This window comes from Camelus dromedarius, chromosome 11 (genome assembly GCF_036321535.1).
Source record: "Camelus dromedarius isolate mCamDro1 chromosome 11, mCamDro1.pat, whole genome shotgun sequence".
Taxonomy (NCBI): Eukaryota; Metazoa; Chordata; class Mammalia; order Artiodactyla; family Camelidae; genus Camelus; species Camelus dromedarius.
In genome coordinates, this window is record NC_087446.1 from 36,127,560 (window position 1) to 36,145,907 (window position 18,348).

Below are 18,348 nucleotides of genomic sequence, written 5' to 3' on the forward strand. Positions count from 1 at the left end.
TTAAAGCTTGTAATAGTTTATACCAAACATCTACATACTTAAAAAATCTTACTAAATTTTAAAAAACTACCTGTAACAATTCCCTATTTCTTAAAGTTAACTGTGATTCCATTAAGATACTTACCTAAGATATGAACAGAAAGCTTGAGTAAAAAATATTTACTGACATTAATTAAAAAGAAATTTCCAAATCCTCAAAAACAAGAACTATCCATCTCTGAAGTAAATTAATAATAACTACAAATCCCTGAACTGTGTGAGACAGGTATTTTCATTCAGCTTTACTTAATCCTCACAGCAACTCCATGAGACAGTGATTCCTATCTCCACTTTACAGGAGGAAATGCAGCTTCAGAGAGGGCATTAACTCACAGGAATACAGACTTTGTAGAAATCTATTTAACCCTGTATTCTTCTGATTAGATCATGATGTGTCACAAAAACATGTTACGGCTGCCTTACAAAATGTTTATTTCAGTGATCTTTGAGAGGGTAAATACAGTTCTATTGCCACTAGGTGCCATCTCAAAATCATTTAAGTTTGATAAGAATGGTGAAGATTTATAAAAGGCAGAGGCTTTTAAAGGTTTTAAATTATAAGTCATTTCATAAGGTAAGCTTTATCCCATAAACCAAATGTTCTGAAATTGTTGAGACATCCAGTAAAAAGGAATTTGCATATAGTAAATAGGGTCAAGTAACATAATCAGTCACATTTTAAGGAAATGGAAAATCATTTCTTATATGAAATTGAATAATAATGCTTTATAATTACTGAGGAAGATGTAATAAGACCCCTACACATACAGATTGCATATACCTACACATATACATTCAATCCCTTCCAGAATAACACTGAAAGGAGAAGACTTATTTTTCCTTTTGTAAATGTTTGTTTCCTTGAGAATTAGGAAAACAGCGTGCATTTAAGGTCTAGAAGATAGGATGCACTTTGGAAAAATCCTGTGATAAAATCAAACACATGTTTCCTTCCATGTTTTCTAGAGCTGCTGAGTCAATCGTAGTCTTAAAAGATGATTAGAAATACATATATAAATATATATATACACACACATATATATAGATAATATATCAGAACAGTAGGAAAATAATTTTTCTAACCATCAATATTTTATTTAACAAAAGCAATAACTGGAACATTTCTAGAGCTTACAGTCTATATTTGATATAAAAATAAGGAATTCTCCAAAACATGTACTAAAAATACAGTTTTATGGATCTAAGGTACACAAAAAGTTTAGTTTAAATTTCAGTCACCCAAAACAATAGCTTGTGGTCTCCTCCAATTGCACACAGTGGGAGAGTTCTATGCCAGGAAAGTCCAGATCCAACAGCTACAGTACCAATGAGGATGGGCTATAAAATACGTGAAGAATTAAAGAAGCTCAATACCTCACCAACAGTAATAAATAAAAACTACCTTCAAAAATAAGAAATGCATTGATAAAATGTCTTTCTTTATAGTTGAATTAGAACTAAAAAATGTGCTCCCTCATAGGTGAAATACACATTATTTGCAGCTGGCTAGAATGAAGGATAAAAATAATCTATGAATAATTGGTGCAGCCCAGACTCAAATATTTTTGAAGTCTAAATCAACTAAGCAAGCAAAATTATTATATTTAAATGAAGGAGGAAATAGAAGAAATAAAATGCTTCTTACACAATTATTGGCAAAAAGTCTTTTTCCATTATGATTTAAACATGAAAAAAATGCCATCTCTTTCCAATTTAAGCAGGTAACAGATGTTCATAAATGATTTTAGTTACACATTACAAATCTGGGGGCTATAAGTGTAAAAGTAGAAAACCAATTTAAAAACACATATGCCACCAAACACTTCCACGTTACCTGAGGGTGTCCTAAATGATGAATTTGAAACTGGCTTGCCATTTTGCCAGGATAACCAGTGGTTGCAAACAAGTTTTCACTAATTGTAGACCATCTAAGAAAAGACAAGGGATGAAAATCAGTACAGTATCCTACAGATAACTACAACGTTTTTAAAAATAGGTTATTTCTTTTTGCACAAGAATAATTTTATAACCTTAAATTTGATAACATGGCTTTATAATCTGACTGGAAATTCCAGGGAAGTTAGCTATGAATATTTTCTCACCTGTGAATATTATTAAGTGCTTATCATGTGCCACTCTGTTATGTTTCAAAGTTACACAAGCAGTTCTTTTCTTATAACCAAAGGGTTGACAGTATGGTAGGAGATAAAAACAAGGAATCAGACAGACAGAACTTATTTCACAGTAAAAAACATTAAAAAAAAATCACATTTAATGTTCTTATTGTCTTAAAATTAATAATAAATGCATGAGTTTAAACTCCTTGGAATGATGCCAACACCTAGAATATATAGATATTTAAATATTTAAGTTTCAAGGCATCCTAGATGTTGGAATACAATGAATTAATGCATCAGCAAGTATTAATGGAGCTCCAGGGAGAAGCCCAGCACTATGAGAAGTGCAGCAGGGGAGCTATAAGGAAAAAGAAAAAGGATTCCTTGATGAAAAAAAAAAAGAAAGATGGCTAAAGTCTAGTTAATATTTTAATGTGTGGCAGACATTATTGTTTGCCCAACAGCCATTCTGCCCCTTTTCTGTGTTAAGTGAACCCCAACTATGTTCTGGCACAGTGTGTCTGACTCCAAAGGATGAGACACAGCAGTATAAGGCAAAGACAGCAATCCCCAAACCCCAATAAAAGAGGAGTGCTCCTTCTTTCCCTCTTACTTTGGACAATGTGGTATGAGGCTATGGTGCCTGCAACTCTGGTAGTCATCTTGTGACTGTGAAGCAATAAGCCCAAAGCCTTGCCATTGAGGATGGCAGACGGAAAGGTCTGAACTCTTCTTCTTTTCCTTTAAATTTTTAATTGAAGTGTAGTTGATTTATAATGTTAGTTTCAGGTGTACAGCAAAGTGATTCAGTTATACATATACATACAAATTTTTTCTTTTTAGATTCTTTTCCATTACATGTTATTACAAGAAACTGAGTATAGTTCCTTGTGCTATACAGTAGGTCCTTGTTGTTTATCTATTTTATATATAGTAATTTATGTCTGTTAATCCCCAACCCCCAATTTATCCCTCCCTGCCTAGAAAGGTCTGAACTCTTAATGACACCGATGAGCTACTAAACCAATCCTGAGACTGCCTCCTCCAGTTCATAAGTAACAGTTCATTGATTTCAAAATGAATCTTTGCTCAAATCTTTGAAGTCAGGATGCATCTTATGATCTATGGCATTCTTACATTTAATTGAATATATTTTTTTCTTAGGAGTACATAAAATAATAGTGGCCCCAAGTTCTACAATTTTATTGAGATATTTAAATTTATTATTTATTTATTTGTTATTATAGGAATATAGCATATAATAAATGTTCTACTGGTTTTAGTCTCTGTTAGTGAATTTTCCTGCTGCTGAAAGCACCCTAATGATTACATTATACAACGCAACAATATGTAGAAGTGAATTAAAAAGAACAAGGTAAACAAATATATTTTTTAAGTGGAAAAAAAAGTTGCAGATAAATAGTATCTAGCGTGTTCTCATTTAAAGAACAAGGAAGTTCATATGCATAAACATGGCTCCACCTACATCTTACATCTTTATCAGAACAAGAAACAAGGAAGCATATGCTCCAAATTGTTCAGGTGGTATTGGTAAGGCAGCAACATGTTCTGTGTTTTACAATATTTTTCAAAGAATACACTGGAAAACAAATCACTTGCCCGGACCAAAAGACAAAAGCGAAGACAGGAAAATAAAGCAACCATTTATAAAAACAATCAGAAAAAAAAAAAAAGAAAAAAAAATAGTGCAAAGGAGAGTTTTGGGAAAGTATTCTAGATGTTGGCACAGCATGAACAAAATAACCAAACTCAAAAATTCAAATTAGAACCTCAGCAAAAATGGTATATTACCTGAATAAGCAGGCTCGATCTATGTGGACAGGTCTCTTATCTTGAGGGTAACTAAAAGATAGTATTTTGCATTTTATGAATTATTTGTTGGTCTCAAGTAGAGGAACTTAAATTAAGGTATAAAAGGCATTTTCTCTTTAAAGGACACAATGCCCAATGTACTTATTAAACTGTGACAAAATTCCATATAAGCACTGACTTAAAATAGATGAAATATGATAAAGACATAAACATAATTTAGAACCATTACAGAACACCATCATTCAACAGGGTCAGTGTTCTTCTTCTTCTTTTTTTTAAACATAAGTAAACACTGCTCAGATCAAAGATCTCCTCTGCATTATTCTTTCTGTGTTACTCTCAAAGTAAATCTGTGAACCTATCTCTGTTATGTAGAAACCCATAGCTCTGGCTCTTCTACAGGAAAGGAGACTTGTTTTTGCTTTACAGTGAGGCACAGGTATACAACAATGGCTCAGTGGATCATTTGGCAACAGTGACTGACATTTTCGTAAGCAACAGATAAATACACTAAGAAAGTACCTGGACCGAGTAATATCCCAAATTAACCAATCATTCCCTGCAACAGCTCCAACTTTGAAGGTGTTTTTTAAGCACCAGTGTGCGGACATTAATGGCATCTGTTCTGATTCAAGAGATAAAATAGCCTGTTGAGCCAAAAGATCATAAAACCGAATTGTTCCATTCTTCTCTGCAACCATCAGCTGTAAGACAAAAATACAGAAAAATTCAACCACCTAATTTACTAGCTAAATTTGAGAAGTAGGCAGAGATTCAATGTCATACATACAGTAAAATGTAAACATCTGCATATACTACAAATGGGAGATCAAATGCAAAGGAAATAAGAGAAATCTAGGTAAAACTCTGTATCGAATATTAAAAAGTGTCACAGAAAACTGGTAAAAGAAAGACTTAAAAAAATTGAGTCCAATTTTAAGTGATTATGTATGATCACCAGGGAGATCACGCCAAAGGTTCATTACACACACACACACTGTTGAGTTATCCACAGTAGTTAGGTACTGCAGAGTTGCTGCAAACACTAAATAAGTGAATATTGAACCACTGATCCTAAAAGAAATTAAAGGGTGGGATGCAGAAGGAGGAATTATTTAGAACATGGGAAATAGCAGTGTCAACAATGATAAGCGGCTAAAATTGACTGAATGCTTATTATGTACAGGTTTTCTCTTAAGGACTTTCATAAGTGTTCACTTGTTTAATCTTCATGAGCCTCCATTATACAAGATGAGGAAGTGAAGGCAGTGACTGAGAGAGCTTTTATAACTTGCCAGAGATCATATAGCTAGTAAGTAGTGGAACTGGGATTTGACTCCAGGCAGTTAACTCAAGAATCCATACTTTTATCCACTCCTCTGTGTTGCCTTTCTGTAGTTTAAGGTTTTTGAGTTTAGTAGTGACACAATGAAACTGATATTTTAAGGTCAGTGTAAGTAAAGTTGGCAAGAAGAATCAGACTGAAGAACCAATGACTTTAGAAATAAGCTAAGGCTTAGCAAGAATTACTTGTGAGGATACAAAGGTGAAGAATACACATTAATGACCAAGAGGAATGTATTCTAGTGACAGTGAAGAAAAACTTAAAATACCTGGATAATTCTGCATATATGAAAGAAAGATATCTAAGGTGATTTCAGGATTTTGAGTTGACATAATTTAAAGTAAGGACTTCCAAAAATTCTGAAGTCAGGAAAAAAATTAGAAAAAGGAAATGGAGTAGAGTGAAATTTTAATGGTATAGAGAATAAAAAAATTAACTTAAAGAGTGTAAGGGAAAGGGATCTGAAATAACCACAATTTAAATATTAAGATATAAATTTTGAGGTAGAGGTTATAATAAACATTTTCATTTCACATCTAGGTCACAGTCCTTAAAAATTAGCCTATTATATTTATACATGGTGATATTAACATTTTGGTAGTTTCCTTGATTATGCTTCAAAAAGACTCACTGCTACAGGGGAGAAATCTATACATAAAATAAAATTTAGGACCTGGATTCAGAAATGTTTATAGATGGAAATAATCCCTATATATGTAATATGAATTAGAAAATTTCACTTATGCACACAGAGTATAATTCTACTGATGAAAGATCGAATAGGACTGAAACAAGATTTCATGGAAACCTAGGGCTCAGAGAACACACGTATGTAGTCTGGGGCATTTTAGCTCCAGACTGCCTCTTCTTTGAAGGCTGTGAGCAGATCTGTTTAATCTTTCTTTATGTCATCATTATACTTAACTAGATTTTTTATTCCAACACTTAAAATCTGTGTTACTGTATTTATATGCTTTTCTTACTTACAAGTCAGTGTGTAACTCAAGGACAAGGACTTCATTCATTCTTTTATCCTCTATTATAATAAAGGGTACAGTATAGGTAAGAACTATCCCTTATAACTATTTACAAATACATGGTGAAAGAAGAGTTGACAGAGGAGAGAAATAGGGAATATACATGCATAGTTGCTCAAGAGGACTAGAATAATGCAGCTTTAAAGACCAAGTAAGCAGGGTTTCAAGGCAGAAGTGATCAACAGTGTAAAGGCTGCCTTAAGGCTAAGAATGGAAGAAAGCCACTGAATTTGTTAAAAAATATCACTCATGACTTCTGAAAGAGTAGGAGATTGAATAAGACTACAGAGTTACATCAAGGGATGAGGAGAGATGGACCCAAATGAAAAGTTGTAAGTGATGGGTTCAAACATTCAGAAATAAAGACGTGAGGATAGATTAACATTAAAAGGGGAAACAGAAGAATACAATGGTTAAGTCCAAGAACTTTGGAGCAGACTGCCTGGGTTTAAATGTCAATTTTTCCAGTTAGTTGCTGTACGAACTTAGGCAAGTTACTTAACTTCTCTGAGCTTTGGTTTCCTTATCTGTAAAATGAGCTCATCACAGCACCCATCCTGTAAGGTTGTCATGAGGATTAAATGAGCTAAAGTATACAAAAGGCTGACAATGGACCAAGCATATATAAATACCATGTAAGTGTTTGCTGTGATTAATCAAGCTTATCTTTTTGTGCAAGTATGAGGAGAGGAAAGAGTCAATGGAGAAGAAGTATGAAGACATTAGAGGGCTATGAAAAGCAGAATGCCTAAGTAACTGGCATGAGCTCTAGAAAGCTAAAGGACTAACTTTAAAAAGATGAAAATGGTAACTTCTTAAGATTCTAGGGAGACAAAATAGAGTGATACCCAAAAGAAGACACTGGGAAATGAGAGAATTCTTATTGAATGGTTCCTATCTTCTCGATGGAATTATTTAAGACCAATTGATAATAACTCATAGTGTATTTTTAGAATTTTAGAAAAGCTTTACTCTAAACAGGAGTTCAATACCCCTGCAGCTAGGTCAAATTGTCCTTATGCCACTGATGCTTTGTTTACACACTATGGCTCACAAGCATGGTTTTAACTTTGAAAAAAAAAAGAATACTGCTTACTAGATAGTCTGGGCATTAGTTTTTGGATTGTAATCTATCAAAGGTCATGAAAAGTGTACTCTAAATAAATGTCATTTATAGATGATGGTTGTCAAATAAAAACTTAATTACAAAGAACTTTTATGGTTCTAGATTAATCCAAATGCATTTGTGCCAATTAAGAGTTTCTGGGATGGAAAAAGTCATTGATTTTTCTCCTCTATGTGTACTAGTATTACACATGTATATATCTTTTCAGCTTGATTAAAAAAATCTAAGTTATGAATAACAACCTTAAAAGTTTCCTCAGGATGCCAGCACACACTCATTCCAGGGGAATGAAGAACAAAATGAGCTGTCTGTATTCCTTCCAAGTTCCAGATCCTAATAAAAGAATAGGAGTATAATGTTAAATAGTTTTGATATATCACTACTAAAAAAATAAAATTTCTATAAATTTATTCAAAGCTACCAACTAGAGATTATAATGCAGACATCTGTATTCAAAGTATACCTTAAGGAAAATTATAGCATAATTATAATTATTTTAGAAAATGTAATAGTATGAAGAATTTAAGTTTTACCATATTCAATCATGGAAAAAGTCACATACATTTTGTAATTAATCTAGTTTAGCAATGCTGTAACACAGTAACCAAATTAAATTATTCACAAACTCTTCAATTTTGTGGGCACAATCTTGAAGTTTCTAGGTCACTAATCAGGTTGCATTCCTACTTACTTCAGTCATTTCAACTAACAATAATTTCTACCAGGGATGCTTAAAACATACACACCCCTTCTCCACTCCACCCTAGTGCTCTTATTTTAAAAATAGGATATGAAGAAACTAGTATGAAGTGATGCGAATTTAGGGAGATAGAATTTCCCACAGTGGCTTATTCCTTCTGCCTTTGGGTTCCTGTGCCAGGGGCTACTTCATACTTTTTACCTTTTCTGATCTGGTTTACTTCCCCAATTCTTTCCCCAAAGTGCCCTTGATTGATTGCTATCACATTAAAGGACTGAAGGGTTGAAGGAACACGAATCTGGTTCCTCCTACTCTCCCTCTCTTCAATACTTAGAAATCCATAGTAACGACGACCGAGATACTCAATGATGTGGCTTTCCCTCTTAAGTTTTTCCCTAACCCCAGAGTGGAGATCAAGATCAGAAATCTCAGTAATGGCACTATGTTGTGAGAAGTCCTATCTGCCACCAAGACTGTTAAGTTTTCCAGCTCATTCCTCACACTTAGCCATTGTTTTTTCTCACTGATTCAGAGTGTAGCAGAATTAGCACCTCAGGAGATAGAAAGTGATGGTGGCTGGTAAAGTGACCACAGAATCTGATCCTTAAGGACAGAACACATGCTTTAGAATGCACTGAACTTTTTCTTATAGATTTTATAGTTCAAATCTCATTAGGGACAGTAAAACAATTTCAACAAATTTAGGGAATATGTCTTTAAAGTTTAGGCAAAATTTTATTTCAAAGAAAGTAGACATATTAATTGGACAATGCCATTACTATTCTGTGCCTAGCCACATCATTCAGGATTTTCTTTTTTGTAGAAATTATAGGGTCTCCAATCTTGAAATATTATAGTTACATATAAACTAGTATGTTTCTCAAAATAATTATCTAATTGATTAAATAATTTAGAATATACTCTTTTCTCTTGCCCAATCAACACTTTTCATCTATATTTACTCTACAGGGAGACAATTACAATTTAATTGAAGAGGGGACATTACATTTACCAGGGGCTTACTCAATTGTGTTTCACTTCCCACAATAAATAAGATTATTAATTATAGCAACTGAATATTTCTTTCTTCTCTATTGCCTTTTGCATAATAGTGCTGGGCTAGCATGTATTTTACCACTACTGAAATAGTAGAAATTTGTCTTGCAAATTTAGAGAATCCCATGAGAGAATGGTTCAAAGGCTTCATTCTTCTGATCTTACTCTAATATGTATTTGATTTTTATTTGCCATTATACTGAATAAATACATACCAGAATATTTTCATGTTTTTTCTTTTAAATGGAGAAAAACAAAGAGGTAGAAAACATAGATATAACATAAAAATAGGTCAATGAAGTGTATTCCTGTCCAATGAACCAAATTTTAATCTAATTTTTAAACAGTATTTTATCCTGAACAGAATCTGATACTTCATGAAAACCAACAATAACAAAAAAGAACCCCACCTGATTTAAAAATGAGGGTTAATCCAGATTACTTTACAGAACTAGGATAAAATGATTCATGATTTATAATTATATGCTAATTAAACATTCTCAGTGGCTGCATAATCCAATTATTAAATACGCATAATACAACAAATTGGGCAAAAATGAGTTATCACAACTAAATTAGCTATAGATGGTTCACTTTAAGTTGTTAAGTCTTATTTCCCTTTTTGATAGATTCCATAGTTAAGCACTTCTCAAATCCTTTTGTGAAGCTCAACTAATTTTCTTGTGCCTTTACTACTAGTTAGTATTAGTTCCATCACATAACATCATAGGGGGGAGGATATAGCTCAGTGGTAGAGCATGTGCTTAGCATGCACGAGGTCCTAGGTTCAATCACCCAGTACCTCTTCTAAAAACTAACTAAATAAATAAACCTAATTACCTACCATCAGATAACGTCACATTTTTTCCTTTTCTGATACATTTTTTGCAATACACCATATATAACAAAAATCCACAAATCTTAAGCATACAGCACAAAGAGAAAACAGCACCCAAATTAAGATAGTACTTCCAGAACTCCAGCTTCTTCCAGTCATATTTCCTTGCCTTCTCACAAAAGGTACCCACTATCCTGACTTCTAACACCACAGACTGTTTTGAATACCATAAAAACAGAATCATATGGAGTATGTCTTCTTGGTTTGGCATCTTTCATTTATCATTAAATCTTATGAGAGTTACCAACATTGTTCAATGTTGCACTTTGTTAATTCTCATTATGTTTATAGTATTCCATTAATTAAATACACTGCAATGTATTTATCCATTCTACTGCTGTCAGACATTTAGGTTGTCACTACCAGTAATACTGCTATAAACCTTCTTGTACATGTCTTTTAGTGAATATAGACATTCGTACACCCATTCTCTGCTTTACGCAAGCCCAACACACTCCTAACCACTAACCCACCTGTTGGGTAACTGCTAGGCATGAAATTGCTGGATCATAGCTTACAAATATGTTCAACGTTAGCAGGTATTTCAAATAGGTTTCCAGACTGGCTATACCTTATTTATGTATTTTTTTCTTTTGTATTTCTTTTTAATCACCAACTGAAAAAGCCTAAATGTTCTCTGACAAATTTTCTGACAAGAACAATCTTAACCACTTGTCTGAATGGCAAAAGGAACAACTTTTCAGTTGGCCTTATTTGTCAGGTTGATTTCTCAAATCACTCTTTTTTCTTGCATTTTATTTTATTTTCATTTATCTATACATGAATAAATCTGCATCAATTTTAAAATGTTGTGAACACAATGTATAGAAAAACTCTCTTTATTGATTTCCTTCTGACACTTCCTTTTTTCTCTGCAGATTTGACAAGAACAAAGAGAAATACTATTTTCTAACAGGCTCACGTGCATTTGTTGTAGGCTTACCAAGAGGGAATATGGGTTTTTTGCTCAGTGAATCACTGCTTGTAAGTGATGTAAACCTATGCTTATTAGTGTAATTATATAATGAGTATTATATAAATTGACAGAACATGAATATGGAAGCTGTTTCAATTAAACTAAGCTGATGGCAACTAATTCAAGGTAAGATTCTAAATTTTAAAAAAAGCTCTTAAATTAGGCATGTGTGACAGTTACAAAAGATTAAGCAATAAAAATAATAAAAACCTAAATATGTTTGAATTAAGACTACTTAGCAAATGTTGTTTTCAAAGTAGACACTGTATTATGATTGTGGTTCATGTAAAAATAAGAGGTCCAGTGCTAATCAATGGACATAAAAGTTAAGAAGAACAGAAAGCTTGGTTTAGTATCAAAAGATTGGCAAATCGCAAATTGGTAAACTTTCACACATGTTGTATATTAAAATAAGGTAGAGAGACATTCCTTTTAAATAATTTCCTTAGTTTACCAACTTTTTGGTTAACTAAGGAACTACAGATTTAGACCATGTCAGATAAGAGAGTTTATTCAATAATAGGAAAAAAATCATAAATTCATATTTTAGTATTTCCAAATTTATTGCTAATAGATTTGTTTATAATAACTAAAATTACCTAAAAGTTAATTAGAACCATAGAAGCATACTTTTCAGGAAAATAGTATATCATAGAAAGAGAAAAGGTATAAGGGTTTATAGTCTTCTTAATACACATAAACACATGTTAATATAGCAGACACTTCATAACAGTATAAAATTATAATATTATCAAGTTAAACTACCTTGACCAAAATCAGGAGCTATATAAAATGTGTATCAACTTAAATGTCTGCAAGGGAAATTTCAAACAAAAGCTTTCAAGGTAAAGTTAATTTGCTGACATATTAAGAAGCCAATAGTACAGACTGAATCAAAGGGCACTGGAGTATAGATAGCAACCTTCTTCAAATAAATAAAATGATAGTTTTAACCCAATTCGACAACTATAACAGACATTCCCACCCATCCCAACAATGTGATCTTAGGCAGAACTTTCAGATTTAGCTGTAAAATGTATAGGTGAAGAGATATTCAGATCTAAGATCATGAATTACATTTACCTTACTTTTGGTAGTTTATTGTTAAAATTACTGTCTCATTTCAGGCTGAGTGCTTTTCAGCAGAACATTAAGTATTCTCAACCATATGGTATTTAAATGTTATTGACAATTAGTAGAGATGTTCCCTCTGAAAATTCAAAAGGAAATTTCCTGGGCAATACTTTGTTTTTTTCATTTGTTTGTTCTCCATTTTTAAGCGGCAGCTCACTGTTTGTTAAGGAGTTCATTATAGAAGGAAACTTCTGCTACCAAATGTTTTTGACAACACAGACAAAAGAAGGAATGGATGACATTAAATGACACATCTGTATCCATTTGGCCCTCAGTAACTGGTAAAAGCAAAAAATTCATACCAGTCTTTCTAAAAGACATGACTGAATCACATGAACCACTGTATGGATTAACTAAATACGAAAACAAGAACAAAAGTAACATCAAGATGTAGTTATAAAGATGAGACAGCACTTTACAATGTTACTAGGTGCAGGAAAGGAACCTCCAACATTCTTAGACAAGAAACATGTTTTTCACTGAGTCTGTAACAGCAAAATGAAGATTTATTCTCTTATCTCCTAATAATCAGTCACTAAGTTATTCATCATGCTATGGATGATTCAAAAAAGGGGAAAACTAAAGAAACAGGAAAAAAGTGAAACAAATTATAAAATACTTTAGTATTAAAATATCTGGTTTTAAGTGCAAAAGGAGGTCAGAGGTGGGGAACTATATAATTAAAAGTGCATATCTAGGAATCAGGTGGACAAATCTTGACAGGGATATGGTAGATTAGAGTGGTGAATAAATAAACTCATAAATTAATAAATAAGTCAGCTTGAGGCTTAGACTGTCAAGAACTTTGATACCTAGGCAAAAACCATAACAATGGAGGCAATGAAATGGCATAAGAACATAAAATAAGAATATTGAAAGGGTACTTTAACTATGTATCAGTGTTTCAAATATATTCAGAAATAAGATTAGACTAATTCTGCTTTAAAAAAAACAAACTTGATACTACTAATCAAGTAGTATACATAATAAATGGAATGGATTACCTGAAATTTTACTGACTTGAGAGTAAGAATTATGAGGATGAAATAAAGGATAATTGCATATGCTTATTATTTTACCCTTCAATAATTAAAAATGAGTCAAAAAGATTTATTTAGATTTAGTTTAATTGCTCCTCAATGGAGATTGATTTCCTAAGGAATGTTTCATTTGCCTACCTTCAGAAGGCTCTCAGTCCTCTTCTTTCTATTTCCCACAAGGATTATTTTTAAATAGATCACTTATTTTGTGATTTTAATTGGGGTAGGGTTGGGGGGAAGAACACTCTGTCTTAACTATGGATCTTGAAGACTCTCAAATATACATGAACAGAAGTAATACAGAAACAACTTAGCTAGCATGGGATATATATAAGACATCTGATAATCAAAAGCAGTATGTTTTTTGGAGGGGAGAGGAAGTGGCCTGTTTCAAACAACACTAATGAACCCACAACACCATACAAGAAACATCTACTATTGTACATCTTCATGAAGCCTTGGACGGGTTAAAAAAAAAATCTTATATAAGCTTACATGTTATTCCTTCATTTTGTTCTCTTAGAATTATGAACGAATGCAGCAGACACTACAACTTTATCATCAGAGGGGAGAAACTACCTGAGGCCACCCTAGAGTAGAACTGACATTAAATATAGACATAGATATACAGATTTTTGAAGGTTAGGAATTGTGAGAAATTGTCACATTTAAAAATAAACCTCAAAATTAAACTCTCAACTGTAAAGAAATACCACATGGTAGTTTTCAAACAGATCATATGTAATTATTTCAGCTTCAAGGAATTCAGAGCAAAAGGACTTTTCCTTTAACTAACATAAACCTTAACATAAACACCAGTAATATTACCCAGGAGATACTAACCTTTCATTATCTCCAAGAAAAATATTGATACACTTTGCAAACTAATTTTGAATATATGTTATAAATGAGGAAAGGTACTCATTATCAGTTACATAAATGGACTTTCAAAATAAACCTGAAAAATGTTTAAGATTCTCATTTATACAATTCACTTAGTACAACCACACAATGGCTACATAAAGCAAGCTTAAATTACTGTAGTCACTGATAGGGTAATACACTTTATGAAGTACTGGTTTTATATTTCATCTACAAGGGCACATGAGAGAGAACAAAGAGTTGAATACTAGAGAGTGATATTAACAGTACATGATCATATAAAATTTCAGAAAATTCTTTCATCACTTTGTAACTTTTACTCTGTTATAATCTTTTATTAACACACGATTTCATTGCCTTAAATTAGAAAAGATTTGCAAATGTGATCAAAAGGCTTTACTAGTTTTTGAATGGTTCTTATAAAGACAACAAATCCCTATGCTTCATTCACCAGAGGTAAACTCAACACAAATTGTCTCTTTTATCTGATTGTTTTTAAAGCTATTACTATAACTATGCAATAATTGATCTTGATTCAAGATGTTACCAACAATTAGAGGGAATTTTAGAAGACAAGTAGAAAATTTTATTTCTGGAATTAACCATAACATTATAATGAATAATATATATTCTTCTGATTTCACTTTGTACCTGCAATTATTTAGGCATAGTTTAACTGCTCCTAAATGGAGATGAAAGAACTTAGCTAATAGAATATACAGATATAACAAGATATACAGAAGATTTGATAAACATTCTTTTTCTCTTGTTAAATTTTCCAAAAAACGGTACTATTGTCTTTGTGAGTATCTTAGGTAATTTATTATTCCCTTTTCAAGTAATCTTGTTATATTCCTAAAAAAAACAAATCATTCTTTTTTATTTCTCACCCTTTCTCCTATTCTTTTTAAAAATGATGGCACCTAGAACATGGACAACTACTAACATCCCATGTTTTATAGACACAGTGAATGGCACATTACATGCCTCTATTATTTCAGTCTTAAACTAAGAATTCCTTGGTTTCTAGAAGCCAATTTTCTTTCACCATAAATTTTATCTAATATTTTAAAAGATTATTGGGGAGGAGGAGGAGGAAAGGGATTTAGTTCTGACATCCTTTGTAGTTACAGTGAGTACTGGGTCTTCTATTTCTTTTGTATCCCCCAAAGTACTAAACGTTGGCTATACTAAACGTGTTTAATAAATACTTGTTGATCTGACTTGTTCTTACAGAACGGTACTGTTTTTAATATACAAGAACATCTGTTATTTGGCGCTCACTGGGAATGAGATGTTCTGCATTAGTGAGTTTTTAAAATAAGCTTAACCCATTAAATACTTAAATACCATTTTTACCTTCTTTTGGAAGTAGGGGATAATAATTCTAAATAAATATGCACTTATTTATCTCTCAAATAATTTTAACCTTCTTTGGATAATGCTGGGTCATAATTTGAAATATTAATATTTATAAATTTCCTGTGCATATCCACATTCTCACACACACATGTGTGTGTGTGAATATGTATATGTATGTATATGTGTGTATCTATATATGGTGGACATGATGAGGGACCACAAAAGAAATGATGTAAGGGGGAAGGGTACAACTCAGTGGTAGAGCTCATGCTTAGCATGCACAAGGTCCTTGATTCAATCCCCAGTACTTCCACTAAAATAAATAAATCTAATTACATCTCCCGCCCACCTCACCACCCCCCTCAAGAAATGCTATAGAACATGAGACTGAATGGTTAGCAATCCTATGACTTACTTGGGAATTTCTTTTCTTAAACATATGTCCCATCAGATGCTTTGTTTGGTAATGATGTCTTTTTTATAAAGACATGGTGACAGGGTTGCATTCATTCCTTCACCCACGCATTCACTGAATACCTATCACAAGGGCACTATTCTACTGCTGAGATAACTCTAAGGTAGTAAAGCATGGCTGGCCCTGCAAAATACCTTATTAATGAAAAGGCCAGAGCAGTCTACTCTAGGATAGTTTCCCTCATCATCTACAAAATTCTGTTTCTCCTTACTCTTGTACCTCACCTGAAAACTGGGCTAATGACATATGAAGAGGGAACATGACATCTTCATTTCAAGAACTGGTACTAGAGTGTTTTAGCAAAGGTATCTTTCATAAATCATAAATTCTTCACAAGCAGATAACTTCTGTAGACATGATTCTAGATAAAATTCTATCAATTTTGTTAAACCCTATATAATGCCTGATTTTGATCAGAATATACAGGTAATATGAACATCTGCTTTTTCAATAATATAAAAAAGTTAAAACTTCTTGAATAAAAGAAACTATCATATAAGGTTTTTGAGGATTAAGTGAATTAATTCATATAAAACACTTAGAACAGTGCCTGCTCACTTATTATTATCTAAATCAATGATTTTCAACAGGGGGTTGTTCCAACACCTTAGGGGACATTTTTGATTATCTTAATTATTGGGATGCTACATGCATTTAATGAATGAGAATCAGAGATGCTAGACATTCTACCTGACTTTTGGATGTTACAGTAAAACTTAGAAATACCTCAAAAGGTGGGGCCATTTCAAGACAGGAGATACGATTTTTGCAATCCTTGTAGTACTCTATTCTATGACATAACAGTAAATTATTATTTATCCTTCCTTATTTTTTTAACTTGACATCCTGTAATTTGTCTTGTCATGTTATTTTTATTTTGATTGACATTATTTCCATTTTTCATTTCCCATAATAGATTTTTTCATTACTACCGACTTGAGTTTTTATCCAAGAAACTAGTTTTGCTCAAGGCTATGATACTGCAGAACTCCAGATGGCACTATTTACATTGCACTCTGCAAGCCATATTCCTGCAACTGTGCAACTTGGCAGCCTTGCTTCTGCCTTTTATCTTGTTTTTATCTTATTTTTGTGATACTCAAATTTATTCATTGTAAAGAGTGACAGGGACTCACTGCACTGCATCTTCTAATGTAGTTGTATCTGAGCATATACACACTGTACTGCTATTCTGTAACATTTTTTTAATAGAAATGCATAGTACAATTAAGATACTATATAATTTTTTATAATTATGTATTTTGATAGGTTATGTTTTCTATGAGTTTAAGACTCTATAGTATATTACTCTATATACTCTATAATATGTTAGAAAATGTTTAAAAAATGAGGTATTGGGATTGATAAAGAACTGCTGACTTACATGAGAACTCAATTTTCTTATAAACTTGTACAGATTACAGAATATTAAAACTAGATGGAATATTAGATAAAATTTAATCTATCATCTTCTATAATAACATTTCATATTACAAGTAGCACCTAAGTTCATAGTTTGAATTAGTGAACTTATATTACAGAATGTAAAGAAGTAAGAAACACTTAAAATATTCTTAGATACAAATACTATCTTTTCAGGATGAATCTGAAAATTGTCACTCAGGAAAAAAAATTGAGTGAGTGCAGGTATTAGAGCCAGACTGTTTAATATTCCTATGCCTCTCCTTAACAGCTAAGTCTTTTCCCACAATTTATTAGCTTCTCTACATCTTGTATCCTCATCTTGTAATATGAGGGTAGAATTAGTATCTACCTCAGAGTTGTTGTAAAAATTGAATACATTTACATAGGTAAGGCACTTAGAGTGATGGTTAGCATACAGTAAAACAGTCAAAATATTTAGTAATTTTCACTTATTAATACTGCAATACATTTACAGGTAATAAAATAACTTTGTCAGTCTTAGAGAAGCTTGAAATGGTTCTGAAATGATTATTCACAGGTTTAAAAATGTATCAGTGGTTATCAGGTACCTAGCAGTGCTTGGCACATAGTAGACACTTGATATTTGCTGACTGAATGAACTAGTTTATATATTAAATTTATTCTCTATAAACTTATTTGTTCTCTGTATCAAGAGATAAACAAGCGACAACTTTTTAATGGATACACTGACACACTAGTACAAGTGAGAACTATCTTCATTATGTCTGACTCAGAATTTGGCAATTTTCAATAAAATACGTAAACTTTATGCATCTGTTCAGGGGATAGACTGTTTTGAATTGATGTCCCTAAGGCCACAAATCTCTTAGTTGATTATAATATTGTGTCTCTCTTGAAAATGCTGAAGTCAAACATCAGAAA

General features: G+C 32.4%; 1 protein-coding gene across 2 annotated transcripts in view; it reads right to left on the reverse strand.

Annotated features, from left to right (window-relative positions):
• Window positions 1-1,109: 1,109 nt before the first annotated feature.
• Window positions 1,110-18,348, reverse strand: part of NUP37 (nucleoporin 37) — a 41,328-nt gene continuing 24,089 nt past the window's right edge. For both annotated transcript variants that reach the window (XM_010990015.3, XM_064491655.1), the window contains exons 6-10: window positions 7,740-7,830; window positions 4,512-4,693; window positions 3,969-4,019; window positions 1,874-1,967; window positions 1,110-1,377 (exon numbers count right to left, since the gene is read on the reverse strand). In XM_010990015.3, coding sequence (XP_010988317.3) covers window positions 1,264-1,377; window positions 1,874-1,967; window positions 3,969-4,019; window positions 4,512-4,693; window positions 7,740-7,830 — 532 coding nt within the window. In that variant the 3' untranslated portion in view covers window positions 1,110-1,263. The remainder of the gene's footprint in view (window positions 1,378-1,873; window positions 1,968-3,968; window positions 4,020-4,511; window positions 4,694-7,739; window positions 7,831-18,348) is intronic.